Source organism: Callorhinus ursinus, unplaced genomic scaffold (assembly GCF_003265705.2).
Source record: "Callorhinus ursinus isolate GAN/ISIS: 27379988/994484 unplaced genomic scaffold, GSC_fseal_2.0 scaffold77, whole genome shotgun sequence".
Classification (NCBI taxonomy): Eukaryota; Metazoa; Chordata; class Mammalia; order Carnivora; family Otariidae; genus Callorhinus; species Callorhinus ursinus.
This window is the reverse complement of record NW_027397139.1, coordinates 700397-716908: the sequence shown is the minus strand read 5'-3', so window position 1 is coordinate 716908 and position 16512 is coordinate 700397. Positions and strand designations below refer to the sequence as shown.

Genomic DNA, 16512 nt, shown 5'->3' with positions numbered 1-16512 from the left:
TGAGGCCACGCGTGTTTGCTTCAGGGCCCTGCTGAACAGAGCAGGCCACTGTTCAGACATGCCCACACAGTGGCCTGAGTTTAAGACTGAGCAAGAACACACTGCCGATTGTTCCCTCCCCAGATCGGCCACGGGGCTGACACTGTCCAGCAGTAACTAGAGACAGGGAGGCCATGAACCACCTAGTCTGGGGGGCGGGGCCCTCAGCAGGGCCCTGATGCTCTCTTATTTTTTTTTTGTATTTGTTGCTTTGAGATGATGGGTGTGAGACTGCTCTCCCTTCCAGGGACTGGGCCTCTGAGGCCCAGGAGTGCACGGCCCTGGTTACGGGTACCTGGAGCAGCCCAGGACACCTGTGCCAATCCAGAAACCTAGAAGTTTCTGGACCTTCCCTAGCTGAGTTTCTGCCCCAACATCACTGCCCTCTGAGCCAGTGCCTCACTTGGCACACCGGCCAGTACCAAAGTCTTGATGGGGCCCTAGTTAGGAAATAAAGACTCTTAGCTGGTCACCTCCTCCAGTCCCATCCTGCCCCGTGAAGCTGCCCAGAGACAGGGACGTTTGCTGCCTCCTGGCACGGAAGCTACCATCACGGTCTCCCCAGGAGGAGAGCGAAGGAGAAAGATCCTACAGTTAAAATCAGTATTGTTGCTTTGCACTTTTCTCCTATTATTATTATTTTTTTCCCCAAAGAGCTGATCACAGACAGGAAAGGCAGCTAAGAGTCATTAGGGTGCCCCCAGTCCTGCCTTTTCTGTTGTGGTTGCCGCCTGTCTTAGTATCAGTTTATCTGTGGTGCCCGTTGCCTTCCCGGGCCCTGCAGGGAGCACGCAGACTCTCGCTCTCCCCTCCTCGAGCACCCGGAGGGTATGTGCTGTTACCAGCCACCTGCATGGATGCAGGACGCTTTCCCTCACTCTGCTGAAGGGTTTTTTTTTTTTTTTTTTTTGGCTGGATGTAGCATCCTAGGTTGGCTTCCCCCCTCCCTCCCACCTTTCAGCACCTGAGAGGCATTTCATGGTCTTCGCTTGTTTTTAAGATGCCTACGAAGGTTACGAGTGCGGCAGGGCAGGCCGCCGGGTCGACACACACTTACATGGCTGTTGAGTAAACCGGTTTTGTGTGAAGTGATCCCTTCGCTTTTTTGGAGGTTTTCAATCGCCATTTCAAGCTAAAGAAAATGTGTGCAGAAACAAAACAAAACGAAAAAAAAAAAAAGGAAATCAGATGGTTAGCATCAGCCAAGATTTGTTTTTATTAATATCCAAATAATGATTCAAGCGCCTACAAAATGAAAACAAGGCTTGACGCGGGTTGGGGAGGGGGGCGTGGTTAGGCAGCGAGTAAAAGCTGTGGCCCGGGAGGGGAGCGTGACTCCTGACATGCGGGTGAGCGCGGGAGCCCAGGAGCGCCAACAGCACAAAGGAGCATTCTGCCAACACCCGCTGCGGCATTTCACATCTGCACAGCATGACTACCGAGCCGAGGCGTGAGTTCAGGTAGAGGCAAAGCCAGCAGAATAATCACCCTGCTGCTCCCCTGGACCTGTTATCGGTTGCTAGGGAGAATCAGCTGTCCACCCAAGGACAGCCGGTGGAACTACTAATGTTCTGGGCGGCCTGTCCTGTCACAAAGCCCAGGGTCTCCCTCCTGGGTGCTCCAGGAAGATACCAACAAGGCCAGAGACCCTGGCCCTGCCACAGGGAGGCGTTGAACCCTGGGGCCACTGGACATGTCACAGAGATATGCTCCTGAATGTTCATGAAGCGTGAGCTGGGCAAAGTCACAGGGAGCTAACAGGGACACCTTCCTGGGGGGAACGGGCTTCTGAGCTGGGTTCCGAGGACCTCATGGAGGCAGGGAGCTAAGGTGGTCCAGCAGGCCGATGCACAGGAGCAAACACCCGGCTGTGTGCGGCTCCTGCCACATTCACCATATGTGCCGAATCTGACGCCCACTTGTGCATATTAAATGGAAATGGGAAATCTGCTGGAGCCCACCACAACAGGCAGAGAACGGCAATGGAAGGAAATAACCCGATGCACACCCTGACCTTCCTCAAACACGCAGGGAAGGCAGACTTCAGCGATGTGTGTGCAAAAAGCAGGTGGAACACGTATTTTGGAAAGAACGGCTGGACGGGGCTCCTGAGCCCGAGGGCAGGAATGAGAGGGTTCTGCTTTGCCCATCACCTCTTCCGACAGCTCTGTGTGTGTCCACTGTCGCCACTTTTACTCAACACTGTGCTGGAAGTTCTAGCCAGGGCAGTCAGGCAACAGTGGGAAATAAAAGACATCCATATCAGAAAAGAAGAAGTAAAACTATCTCTGTTTGCAGATAACATGATCTTAGACACAGAAAATCCTGAAGGAGCCACAAAAAAACAATGAATGCTCATAAACAAACCCGGCAGAGTTGCAGGATACAAGATCAACATACAAAAATCAGTTATATTTCTCAACAGTGAACAATAGGAAAATGAAATAAAGAAAACAATCCCATTTACAACAGCATCAGAGAAAATAAAATACCTAGGAATAAATTTAGCCAACGAGGTAAAATACTTACATTAAAAACTATAACGTTGCTGACTGAAATTAAAGGAGACCTACATAAACAGAAGATATCCTATGTTCATGGATCAGAAGACTTAATATTTAGATGGCAATACTCTCCAAGTTGATCAGTGCAATCCTTAGCCAAATTCTCTATTAAACTTCCAACTGCTTTTTCAGAAGTGGACAAGTTGATCCTAAAATTCGTATGGCATTAGGCCAAAACAATATTGAAAAAGAACAAATCTGGAAGGCTCACATTTCCTGATTTCAAAACTTACTACAAAGTTACAGTAACCAAGACAGTGCAGTACTGGGATAAGGACAGACACAGATGTGCACAGGCCAACGGAATGGAATTAAACATCCAGGACTCATCCCATATGTCTATGGTCAACTGATTTTTGACAAGGGTGTCAAGACCACTGAATGGAGAAAGAGTAAACTTTCTACCAAATGGTGCTGGGATAAATGGGTTTCCACATGAAAATGGAGTTGGACCCCTACTTCACAGTATATACAAAAATCAACTCAAAATGAATCAAAGAACTAAATGTAAGAGCTACAACTATAAAATGATTGGAAGAAAACATAAGGTAGTCATGTACAATAAGGTTATCTTCATGACCTTGGATTTGGCAATGGATTTTTAGATATGACACCAAAAGCACAAATAAACGATAAAAAATCTTTACTAAGATACACGGGACTTCACCTGAACTAAAAACTTTTGTACAGCAAAGGACACTATCAGGAGAGTGAAAAGACAAGCCACAGAATGGGAGAACATATTTGCAAACTGTATTATCTGACAAGGGTCTTGTATCCAGAATATATAAAGACCTGTCACAACTCAACAACCAGATGACCAATGACCCAGTTAAAAAATGGGCAAAGGACTTGACCAGACATGTCTGCAAGAAGCACATGAAAAGATGCTCGGCATCATTAGTCATTAGGGAAATACAAACGAAAAGCACAGGGAGATACCACTTCACACACACTAGTACGGGTATTAAAAAAGAAAGAAAGGAAAGTAAAAGAAAAAAACACCAGTGTCGGCGAGGATGCGGAGACCCTTGAACCTCACACACGGCTGGCGGAATATAAAATGGTGCAGCTGCTGTGGAAAACAGGCCGGCAGTTCCTCCAAAAGTGACACATAAACTCAGTTAAACTATTACGTCCGAGCAATTCCACTCCTGGGTATATTCAGAAAAACGTGTACGTGAATGTTCACAGGAGCATGATTCACCACGGCAAAAACCCGGAAAAATCCAAGTGTCAGTCCCGGATGACTGGACGAACACAATGCAGTGTATCTACACAATGGACTAGTATTCATCCACCAAAAGGAAGGAAGTAGTGATACATGTTACAATGTGGATGAGCCTCAAAAGCATCATGCTCAGTGACAGAAGGCAGGCACAAAAGACCACAGAGTGTATGGTGCTCGTTTATATGAAATGTCCAGGACAGGAAAATCCTTGGAGACAGGAAGCAGAGTAGTTACCAGAGGCTGAAGGAGGAGGGACTGGCAGGAGGGGTCACTGCTAACTGGTCAGGGTTACCAGTTTACAGGGTGATGAGAATGTTCTGGAACTGAAGAAGGTAATGGTTGTACAACACTGAGAATGTACTAAACGCCGCTGAATCATATACTTTTAAGTGGTTAAAATGATGCATTTTATGTTATGTGAATTTGACCTTGATAAAACATATACAACTAAAAAACCCATTATTCTCCCTTGCCATTTGAATGGATCTTCTCCCCACATGTGTGGTTTTGTAACCTCCCGCTCCAGTCACTTGGAAAATATTGGTTCACTGACTCTGCAGATGTTCCAAATGTTGACATGCTTTCATTATACGGTACTGAAAATCACATTTGTTAGTATCACTACCAAGCTCAAAATTCTAATTCTTTTTTGGTTGAAAATGTATTGGCAACCAAATTAGTCGGCTGTTTTCCTGGATACATCCACCTCGCACCATTCATTTTTGAGTAAATGTCTGCCAATTCCCCAAGTCTGAATAATCATCATTTGTCTGTTACTCCTTCAAGCAAACGGTGTTTCGTGACAAAAATGGCTGGTTCGGCTCACAGTCATTTGCCAGCGGCCTTTCCTTAGGGCAGTCATCATACATTGGCAGAAGAAGTGCCTTTTGTCACACACAATATTGGAAAGATGTGAATTCCAGGACTGAGATTTAATACAATTAACAGCAATTAACAGCTCCATCAAGGACCATAGGTTAACCTTTACCGGAAATTGCAGTACCCCCTCCTCAGCTTCTCTTTTCTTTTTCACTGTGAGAGCAGGGTGGGGAAGACCACGGCGACGGCGACGTCTGGGAGAGTCTGACGCCTCTGCCTCACTCTGCACCTGCATTTGTGCCCCGGGGGCTCATCGATGTTGATTTTGCACAGTCAGTGCAAATGTCAGCACAGGGAAAGCGGTGGCTGATGGCTTGGTATTATTGTGAAAACAGTTTTGACCCCGTGGGGCCCCTGGGAGGGTCTTGGGGACACCCAGAGGAGTGCCAGACATATTTAGGACTGCCTGCTAAAAACTACTGTAGAGTATTGTGGAAAAGAACACAAATTTAAGGCTTGCTGCATAAGATCATCCTGAAGAACCCACAGCTATTAAATAGGGTCCGATCAAGCCCATGGATGCAGGAAATTAATTTAATGCACAGTGGAACCTCCCAAGGCCTTCACTGTTTTTAAAATTAAATCTTCGTGTAAACATCAGTAGGCGGTGAAGGTCAGGAAACCACCCCCCCACCTCGCCCAAGGCCAGATGGGGATGTTACCGCCCCAGAGTCAGCACTGACGGCGCAGTGCGCACACGTCTGTCCAGCAGAGGGAGCGGCGGCGCCACCTCCCAGCCCTGCATCCGTGGACAAGGAGCATCCTGCACTTGACTTCAAGTCCGAGTCTTCCTTACACACCTGCCAGAGCGACTCTTACTGCACAAGTACAAACGCTTTGTTCAGTCCCCTCAGTGGCTGGAGAAGTTAGTGTTTAAATATGCTTAAAATAAAAACTAGTTTTATATTTGACTGGAGTTTAACTTTTTGCTATTTAAAGATACTTATCAAGGTGCTATCTGCACAGGCCCACATATCAACCAGTAAGGAGGAGCCAAGGATGGACGCAGTGGTGCCCCACCCCACCCCAGGCCCAGGCAGCTTTCCCGAAAATCATTTCCGGTTTCTGAGCTTCCGCAGTTTCCTTCCGTCTTGGTATTGTGCTTATGCATCCGTTTCTTGACTTATCAAGAGCTTAATTTTTATTTTTGATTCAATGCAATGCAGTAATATTCCTTTTGATTGGTCACTTAATATCATCTGTTTCTGCTACATGAATTAGTAGCAGAATATGGGGGGGAACGGGACACATATCGTGCTTTAAGGGCTTGTTCAGAAGGAGGGCAGAAAATATGTAAGGACTCGCGATCAAAGATCTAGTGTCTCAAGAACCTAATGTAAAAGCAGATAGCAGGCAAGTTTTAGTAGCTCCCAAGTATATTAAAATAAGCCAACTATTTAGAAAATTCCTCTCCTTTCATGTATGATCCTAGCAAGATTCCACCAAGATGTAAGGACCGTACTGGGGCCTCCTAATGGAGGGTGGACGTTAGTTCTCTGGGTTCATGAGTGTGTATGCCCAAGTGGCCGTTCCATCTGTAACATAATAATCTCATTAAAAGGGCCCACCAGGTAGGGGTTGCCCCTGCCAAGGGCCAGCAATGACCACTGTTGAAGCCACGGCGGCATCTCCAGATGGGTCTGCCGCAATCTGACATGGGGACCACGCCTCCAGGGGCCAGCAGTGGGAAAGGAGGGGATGTCTCCGGAAAGGCCGGGGCGGAGTGGGGACAAGGCCAGAAACGTGCTAGGGTTAGCCCTGCCCCCTCAGGTCTAGCTTAGTTATGTGGCCACAGAGGCCACGTACGTGTAAATGCTCTGTGAACAACCCTTCTGGGTCTTTAAAGAACATGGAGAGTAGTTTAAAAAAGAAAGAAAGAGACACTGCTGGGACGTTGAGGGCAGGGATCTAACTCAGAATTCTGCAGAAAGGAAACGGCCCGCAGTGAAGGGCCGGCTGGGAAGATGGAGAGCATCCTGGGGCTCATCACTGCGGACGGGGGGAGGCTGGCTTGGGAAAACAGGGCATTGTAAATCTGTTTGCCCACTTTTCCTTTGCTAATAAAACATTTTAAGAATATGTAAGTAATATTATACATGCTTGCTCTAGGAAAATCTGATTCAGCAGAGAACAGGCTCCACTGAGGGCCAGGACCGCGGTGGGGCCAGCGAGGCACCCAGGGCTCCAGACTCAAGGAGGCGCTCGTCCTCAAGGTCGTGTCAGGGCACGCTGGGCACGTGGAGGGGGATGCCTCCTGAAATTTGGTGCCCTGGGCACCTGGCCTGGCACACATCCAAGCCCTGCCTCAACTTCTCCCCGGCCCCACCCAACTCCCACACAGGAGGAGACGCCTTTACCAGTAGCCCGGTGTGGGTCCTCTCAGTTGCATTTGATCAGATTTACATTGGCTCTCATGATCTTCTCGGCAGCTGGGGCTGTGCTACTCATTCAGTTCTGACACTTGGGTTTATCACTTAATCTTCTGTGATTATCTTTCTGGGCCAGTTCTTACAGCTCAAGGGTTGGCAAACTTTTTCTGTAAAGGGCCAGATGGTAAGTATTTTGGGCTCTGTGGGCCAGTCTCTGTCCACGACTACTCAACTCGGTCCTTATAATTGGGAAGCAGCCACAGACAAGTGAAGGAATGGGTGTGGCCGTGTGCCAATAAAACTTTATTTACAAAGCCGGGCAGCTGGCTGGATTTGGCTGCGGGGCTTTGGTTTGCTGCTCCCCGCTGCCCCATAATTCTACCAAGAATTACACATTACGGATGTATTAGACCTCACTGTTAAACCGATTTTTTTAAAAATGACATGGGTATAGAGGGGATGGCTGCACAATATTGTGAGTGTCCTAAGTGCTACTGGTAATCATTTTTAGCAGCTGACGTGCTTAGTTCTCGTAATTCCTAGAGCTTTAAACAATAGAGGTCTACTCAATTAAAAAAAAATCATAAACTTTTCATTTGGAAATAATTCCAGACTTACAAAAACACTGCAAAAACAGCACCAAGAACTGTATACCCTTCGGCCAGCCCTCCCAAATGTTAGCATCTCGCATGATCTCAGCACAAGGATCAAGACCCAGAAATCAACCCCCATTCACCACGATGAGTCAATGAAAGATCTCATTTGAATGTGATGACCACTGCACTGGTGTCCTTTTTCGGGACCGGGATCCAGTCCAGAGACACACACTGTGGTCATTTTGCATACATAGTAAATAGAAAATGAGAAATGGGCAAAGAGTGGAAGAAGATTTCATCAGATCAACGGACGGCCCATTTGTCCACAGTCGCCCTTGACATTCTAAGCGGGTCTGTATTACCCCGAACAGGAACGACTTCCCTGGTAAATTATTTGTGACTTTTCTGAATAAGCACCAAAGAGTGCTTTCTTTCCGGGATGACATTCTCCTTGTTTAGCTTTGTCACTGGAGGCGGAAGAGAGATGAAAACCTCAGATCTCTCTTTCAGAGCAGTGCTCCCAAGTAAACCCAGGTACTGCTCCCACCTTCACAAAGAAACGTGCAAAACCAGCTTCAGAAGTGATGATATCATTGAATGTTTGTCAAAACCCATAGAACGCATAGCACCAAGTGCGAACCCTAACGTCGACCAGGAGCTTTAGTTAATAGTAACCGTGTGTCTAGATCGGCTCATTGACGGTGACAAGCGTACCAAACTTCCGTGAAAGGCTAATGAGGGGAACCGTGTGAGTGTGGGGGTGGGGGTGGGGGGCTACGGGAATTCTCTGACTTCCCGCTCGATTTTTCTGTGAACCTAAAGTGGCGCTTAAAAAAAAAAAAAAAAAAAGGAGTCTATTCAGTTAAAGAAAAAAGTGATGATAAATACTTGAGTCAGAGAAAAAAGCAGACACGCAATTGGCAAAATTCCTTTCTCAAAACAACGTGCGTTTGCTTGCAAAGTTTTTGCTCTGACAGTTGGACAAAAGCTCTGATGTGCAGAGGATGAGGAAGCTTCTAGCAAATGCTTGGCACATGTGTGAGGTCATAGTACAGTCGAGATTTTCTGCATCTTCACTGGAAATGCAGGCTACAGAGAAGACACGTTTCGCGGTTGATGATCCATTGTGAACTCTGACCTGTGTGGGTGGCACACCGCCCTGTGGGCCACCTGGAAGGGTGGCCATGAGATTGGAAGGGCACGTGTGGGAAGCCAGGCCACACACAGGGAGCCACAGACGGTCCATTCACAGTTTCCCCGGCTTGACTCGGTGCTAATGAGCTGGATAGTGACTACAAGATTTGGCTTTTCTGAACCCACGTGTACTGGTGGTCAGGGGCAAGATGCTCCTTATGTGTTGAAAGCAGGAGCTGAGTTTCTGATAACGCCAGTAAAGAAATACCTGTGATTTCAAGTCACATTATCTCCAGGATATATGTTGTAGAACTTGAATCCATCAGTCCAGAGCCCTATATTGTGACTTTTAATATTGGGAACCAGATCTCAGGATTTTCGAAGAAGACTCAAAGTGTCCCAAGGAGCTGGGCTGCTGACACTCTGGCTTCTCAAACCCAACACATGACGGTTTTTCTTTATCTGGCGGAGGAAGAAATCGATGGTGCAGTCCTAGGCGTATTTGAAAGTCACATCAGGTGCCACGAAGCTGATGCAAGCTCTTTAGGTAGTGGAATGCAGCCCGAGAAAGCTCAGAACTCACTCGCCGCTGTTCTATGAGGTGACTTCACTCCTCACCCCTCTGGCTTCAGCACAGCACGTGCTGATGGTGCGTGGCAATCCTGAGCGGAGTCGCCAGGGCAGACACTGTCCCGATCTCTGCGTGAGCTGCATAGCCAGGGCCACCACTACCGATGAGCTAGGACTCCAATTTCCTGGAAATGAAGAGTTCACAAAGACGCCACTCAGAGGGGGAACCTGACCCCTGGGTCAGCTTATCCTTCATTTGGGCTAGACCTAGAGGCCCTGATGAACCACTGCAATGGCATGTCTCCCCATGGGCAGGAATGATGTATTTTTATTATTGTAAAAATTGGTTAGAACATTTGTCTTCCTCAGTCCCCGCTGTGTGGCCCGTGGGGGCCCCCTGTCTGCATGGCATGGCCTCTTGCAGCCTGGGGTGGCAGGGTCTCTACCTGGTGCAGCCCGAGAGCCCCCAGCCTCCCCTCGACACGACCCAAAGGGCAAATCCTGGGCGGAAACCGCAAGAGCAAGCCTCTGGGTTTAGAGCCTGTGCTCTGTGTGGTTAATAAAAGCACCACAGCAAAAGGTTTTATCCAAAACTCCTCATGTGGGCCATTCAGTTTTAAGATTTATGTAATACTGATGAAATAAAGACTCAAGAAAATCTGCCCCCAGAAGTCTGAAACCTCTCACTGAGGCTGTACGGGTGATTCCCTCTGGTCTTCACACTGCTTTCAGAACTGACTAAAAGTCCTACAACTCTTGACAGGAAAAGCTGGAGGCCTCAAGTGTCGGATGCCGGAGCCCTGTTTTAGTTCTGGAGCAGTCTCAAGGCTGTTCTTGTTCTCGGCTCCTGGAAAACTCTGCAGATCTCTGCGGCATGTGTGGGAGATGTTCCCATGCCAAAGCAAGTCGACAGACCACCGTGCGGGCAGGGTCGGGAATCAGACCGCCTTCTGAGATGATCACTCCTGGGCTTGCACGGAGAGGGGTGTAAACACAGCCCATTCATGGATTCCCAATGGATATGAAAACATGATTCTTCTGAAGCAACTCAGATGACAAACCACAGTAGCCGGGTTGCCCGGGGTCTGGGCTGCACCTTTCTTTGCAACAGGATAGTATGGACCATAGAGAACGTTGTGGTTTCTCAGGAGGTCTGTGACCTGTGATCCTAGTACATGCTGCTATTATGCACTGATGCAATTTGCTAACATTGAACCTGCCGTGTTTGTGACAGGTAAATGTATGTAGTCTGTGAGGAATGCTTTCTCGATACCAGCTTGAAGCTCACGTCCATTCGGCCAGTCATCCAAGGGAGGACATGTGTGGTTGCCTGTGGCTGCCCAGGCCCCGGTGGGTTGCAGAGACTGAGTGAGGCGAGGTGCAGGCTGGTACACCAGGCACTGCCCCACGCATTACGGCCTCTGGAGAGCAAATGACTTCTCCCCACCCTGCCCACAGAACTGGGTCCTGGGGAGCACTCTGGACAGAGAGGACAGAGAGACCCAGTGGGGGTGGGGGCTCTCTGATGTCAGGTGACCCCAAAGCACATCAGGACCAAAGGCAGGGATGAGGCAAGACCATTATCTTCTGTTTCAGGAGATTATTAGCCCCACACCAAAAGACGAAATTATTTTCTAATTGACAATCAACCAATGTAATCCATCACAGTAACAGTCTACAGAAGAAAAAAACTCATGATCATATCAATGAAGAAAAAGCATTTGATAAAAATTAATATTCATTTATGGGGCTCCTGGGTGGCTCAGTCGTTAGGCGTCTGCCTTCGGCTCGGGTCGTGATCTCGGGGTCCTGGGATCGAGCCCCGCATCGGTCTCCCTGCTCCGCAGGAAGCCTGCTTCTCCCTCTCCCACTCCCCCTGCTTGTGTTCCCTCTCTCACTGTGTCTCTCTCTGTCAAATAAGTAAATAAAATCTTAAAAAATAATAAAAAAATAAAAATATTCATTTATGATAAAGACTTGAAGAAAACGAGGGATAGAGGGGAATTTCCTCAACCTGAAAAAGGGCATCTAAGAAAACCTACAGCCAACATCACACTTAGCAGTGAAAGACTGAAGATTTTCTCCTAAGATTGGGAACAAAGCACGGATGTCCACTCTTGCCACTCCTGTTCAACACTGTACTGGAAGTCCTAGATAGTGCAAAAAGACAAGAAAAATGAATAAAAGTCATCCAGATTGGAAAGGGAAAAATAAAATTGTTCCTATTTGCAGACAGTAAAACTCTTGCAGCTCTTACAAGTGAGTTCAGTAAGGCTGCAGGATGCAAGGCTGACAGCCAAAAATCAACAGCTGGAAAATGAAGTTAAAGATCAATACCACTTATAATAGCTCCAGAAACATAAAATATTAAGGCATAAATCTAACAAAATACATACAGAATTTGCATGCTAAAAATTACAAAATGCTGATGATAGAAATCAAAGAAGATCTAAATAAATGGAAAAAAAACATACTATGTTCATGGATAGGAAGACCCGACATAGGAAAGACGTCAGGTCTCCCCAAATTGATCTATAGGTCTAAGGCTGCTTAATCAAAATCTTACTATGAATTTTTTGTAGATATAGATAGAACGACCAAAAATTTATATAGAAAATTCTAAAATTATGTAAATCGCCAACACAGCGGTGAAATGAGAGGAAACACTCTACACAATTTTGGATGAAAAGACACTCTAAAGACTGGGTGAACATATTTGCAAGTCACATATCTGACAGGGGACTGGTATCCAGGATATATAAAGAACTCTCAAAACTCAACAGTAAGCAAACAAACAATCCAGTTAAAAAAACAGGCAAATGACTTGAACCAAGAGGTCACCGAAGAGCACATAATGAAAGGCAAACAAGCACATCATTAGCAATCAAGAAAACACCAATCACAACCACAGCGAGATACCACTACACACCCATCAGAACGTCGAAAATGAAGAATGGTTGACAACACCAAGTGCTGGTGACGAGGTGGGACACAGGGACTCATACATCACTGGGGGACGGGGGGAGACGCAAAACCATACAACCACTTGGGAAAACTGTTGGTGGTGCTCCATAATGTTAAACATACACTTACCGTGTGAACCAGCAATCCTGCTTGTACGTATTGATCCAAAAGAAAGGAAAACATATGTCCATACAAAAACCTGTATGTGAGTACTTACAGAGGCTTTATTCATAATCACCAAAAACTGGAAACTGCCCTAATGGCCCTCAAATGGTGACTGGATGGAGGAGCTGTGGTATGGCGGAACCCTACCCAGGAGCAAAGAAGAAGCAAGTACCGATTCACGTGACAACACGAATGGGTCTCAAAGGCACCACAGCGAGTGAAAGAGGCGGCCTCAGAGGGTCACCGACTGTATGTTCTGTGTATACGACGCTCCCGAAAAGACAAAACTAGAGTGACAGACAACTGATCAGAGTTGCCAGGGGCTGTGGGTCATGGGAGGAGGGAGATTTTAGGGTGAGGAGCCGCTCTGCACCCTCACCGTGGCCACAGTGACACGAGGTCGTTGCATCAAACCTCAGGGCTGCACACCAAAATGGGTCAGTTTTACTCTGTGTTAATTTTCCAAATGAAATAAAAGTAAGCACGGAAAACAGACTTTAAGAGCAGACACAGTTTTAAGGCAGGTCGGGAACTGTCTGGGACAGGGGCATGGCGGCAATGAGTGGGTGCAGTTCCCAAGTGGGACTGCCCCGTGCCTAGTTCGCTCCAGCGGTCACACGGATGGATGGGCCCGGGGCCTCCGGGAGAGCGACGCCAACGGTGGGGGTCCCCCCCAGCACGGTGATGCTGGGCTCAGACGCCATTTCCACAGCAGCCCGGGAGGGGCCTTCTGCCCTCTCTGTCTACCACAGAGTACCTGGTTCCCAGGGGTGGACACTTGCCTCGGATCACACGCCCTTCCAGGTGGCAGGGCTCTGGCTCCAGCACCCCAGGCTGCCTTCCACTCAGCATCCCTGCCGCTGAGGGGGGTCTATTCAGGGTCTACCCTGCTGCCCCCGAGAGCCTCGTACATACCGTAGCTGGCGATGAGCGGGAGGTGTGGGCCAGGGAGTGTCTGGTGCTGTCCATCCCCCCGTGGATGAGATAGGCTCCCGCGCTGGAGACAATAGGGCTCCCCCCGACATCCATGGTGATGCCCACCATGCTGTGGGAGGGGACCGTTGGCGGGGAGGAGCCTGCCACGGTCACCTGGGCGCCGCCCGGGGCCTCGAAGTAAGAAGCTGCGCTGCTGGGGGCGTACATCTGAGGCTCAGGGTTGTAGGCATAGGCCGTCCGTCTGTCAGGAAGAGAGAAGGGCCTCGTCTGAGTCTCCACGGGAATCCAGCAAGACTTCACATTAAAGCTGGAGCCCCTTGACACCAAGCACACGGGGTCATTCAGACATGAAATATCAGGGCAGTGCAAAGTTCAAAGTAATCATTTCTGGAAATATTAAGGGTCATGGGATGACTCACTGAAACTATCGCTGAAAAATTCTACGTGTGTAAAGGGGTTGCATGGGGGAGCTCCTTTGAGGGGACGGAACAATTCTGTATCTTATTGCAGTTATGTGCCATCTGCACACGGGGTAAAATGGCCTAAACCACACGCGCATGCACGCACGCGATGGCAAGTAGGCTGCTAAGTGTGAATTAGGCCCGCGGGCTAGCTGACAGTCCATCCCAATGCCAATCTCCTGGTATTGTGCTACGGTCACAGAAGATGTCACCGCTGGGGGAAGCAGGGCAAAGGGCACACAGGACTCGGTCCTAAGTCTGCAACTGCCTGAGAGTCTGTGATTCTTTCAAAACAGAAAGTATTTGCGAAATGAAATTGCCTAATAAAAAGAATTTCTAAGCGATACCAAGAATTCGTCTGATATTCCTTCACCATTTGGATTGAATGATTCACCCTGTGGTTTGCGACTCAAATTTTTAGGTTCTGCTCACTCGTGTAGAGCTGGCCCCACCCAGTCAAAGGCGGTGCCCGAAGCTTAGTGGTGTGTCTCGAGAGCTTCCCTCTGGGTGGCATCGAGGCCCCTCCGACTGGCCTCCGGGAGGCCTGCACCCCTGTCCCGCCTCCCGGGGTGACAGCCGATTTAACTGTAGCACAAGATGAAGCTCAGGATGTTGACGCTGGGGCGACCTACAGACCTCGCTCAGATTTCCTGGGCTGTCCAGGCACTGACGTGCGTCTGTATGTCTCTGGCTCGCCTCGGGGCTGTGCTGCAGAGACTCGCACAGCGCCGGCCATCACCATGGCCAACCCTCACGCCCCATCCCTGAACTTCTGGAAGGAGGTCGTGGAAATCAAACGAACCAAAGGGCTCGCGTCTTGAGCACAACGCGCTTCATGGGAAATGTATCATTTTCTGCTCCGAACACCACATAGTTCGAAGGCAGAATGCTCTAGAAGTCCTTGACAAATGGAAAATCAAGTTTTAGCAACATCGTAAAGAGCCAGAGGTGGACGTAGGCAAGGATGAGAAGGTAGAGACAGAAATGGTGTCTGGATTGTGAAGACTGAATCTTCAGACTTAAAAGCTGGACTGGGGTTTTGTTTCACGTTCTGCTTTGTTGGAAAGGCCGCCTTTTCTGGCAGTGAGAACTGCAAAGGCCTGTGATTTCTGAAATCTCCACAGGGCTCTGATGTCCTAGAACTGTTGTAACAGTTCCAACATCACCCAAAGGAGGAGGAGAAGTTTCCACACACACAGCCCCAAATGGGAAGGCGTGGGGGGAGTCGTGAGAGAAGGTTCCGGACACGGCCCTTGCTTGTCTGCAAGGAGGGCCCTTCCGAGGGGAGAGGCAACCCACGTACAAGGCTCCATTCGTGTAGACGGCGTCTCCGCCTTCCACGTACTGCACCTGCGGGGGGTACACATGCTGCACGGGCTGCACCTGGAACGACAGCAGGTACCTGGCGTGAGGCACGGCGGGCTCCCGGAGGGGCCGACTGGGCGCGTCTTCTCGTGCCTTTTGTGAACATTGACTCCTACGTGTCAGATTTCCCGCCCCAGCTGGCGCTTCTACCAAGAAACTAGGAGAACTGGTCACCAAAAGGCCCCACAGGAATGGAGCTGCTCCCGATCCACAGCTCTGTTGCATTTTCTGTGCGCGGCAGCTCGTTTCTGCTGCGGAGCCCGAGGGGAGCTAGGTGGGCGGCCCCCATTCTGTGGTGGGTCGGGGGGAACCCAGCTCGGAGCTCAGAGCAAAGCTGCAGAGCAGAGCTGGGTCGGTCGGTCCCTGCCACCCGCCAGCCACTGGACAGAGGGGTGGGTCCGGCTGGACAGGAGAAGCCAGAGCTGTGGACAGAACGTGACCCTGGCGGGGGGGGGGTCGGACACCCCTCACCCCCTGTAGGGCAGAGGGCTCGAGCTGGTCATACTCTTCATGGCCTCCCTGATGTCCCCTTTGGGTGGCCCTGGCACCCCTCCCCAGAGGGGCGGGGGTCCTGAGAGGCACACCAAGGAGACCTTCAGTCTGAGCAGAATGGAGTGGGAGGTGGAGAGGGGCACTGGGAAGCCCCCAGCCTCGGCCCGCCACGCCCCTGCCTTCACCTGTGGCCATGTCAGTTCAGCACCTCAGCAGACAGGGGTGCTGGCTCGGGTGGTGGAAGCCCGAGCTCTGCGCGCAGAACCTTACACCCTCACCACAGAGGGAAACTTAAAGGATGCCTCATCCAACCTCCTTTTGGGGTAAGAGAATCAGGGGCTGGGTTTCATCGTGGCCTCTCTCTAAGCCTTTTCGTGGAGCGGCAGGATGGGCTGATTCCCACCTCCTAGGACAACCCAACGTGGTGCACGATGCACACACACAAGCCCCTGGAATAGTGAGCATGCCCGAAAAGGTTCTGGGGACTAACATGCTGGGGGTGGGCTGTGCCTTAGGGGACTGGGGGAGACGCAGAAGTCACTCTGCAAGTCCAAGCTGCCCAGAGAGAAAGGCTGGGGCAGGCCCAGCCCCACAGAGAGGAAGCTTCTGGAATCACGACACTGCTCGCGTCTCCCTCAAGGAGCTGAGACAGAACCGCTGGTTCCCTGCTGGGCCTGCCAGAAGCCTTTGCTTCTCTCCCATGACCCCAAAACCTGCCTCAGTTGCCTCCAGACAAGTGCCTCTAAA

At 49.4% G+C, this 16512-nt stretch overlaps 1 protein-coding gene across 7 annotated transcripts in view; it reads right to left on the bottom strand.

The window, feature by feature from the left end:
* The window catches only part of RFX2 (regulatory factor X2), a 91449-nt gene that overhangs the window by 21714 nt on the left and 53223 nt on the right, over positions 1-16512 (bottom strand). For 5 of the 7 annotated variants that reach the window (XM_025861357.2, XM_025861358.2, XM_073887254.1 and 2 more), the window contains 3 exons: positions 15212-15291; positions 13427-13688; positions 1097-1171 (listed from right to left, as the gene is read on the bottom strand). In XM_025861357.2, the coding sequence (XP_025717142.1) occupies positions 1097-1171; positions 13427-13688; positions 15212-15291 (417 nt within the window). The remainder of the gene's footprint in view (positions 1-1096; positions 1172-13426; positions 13689-15211; positions 15292-16512) is intronic. The other 2 variants (XM_073887256.1, XM_073887253.1) reach the window with 2 other exon arrangements.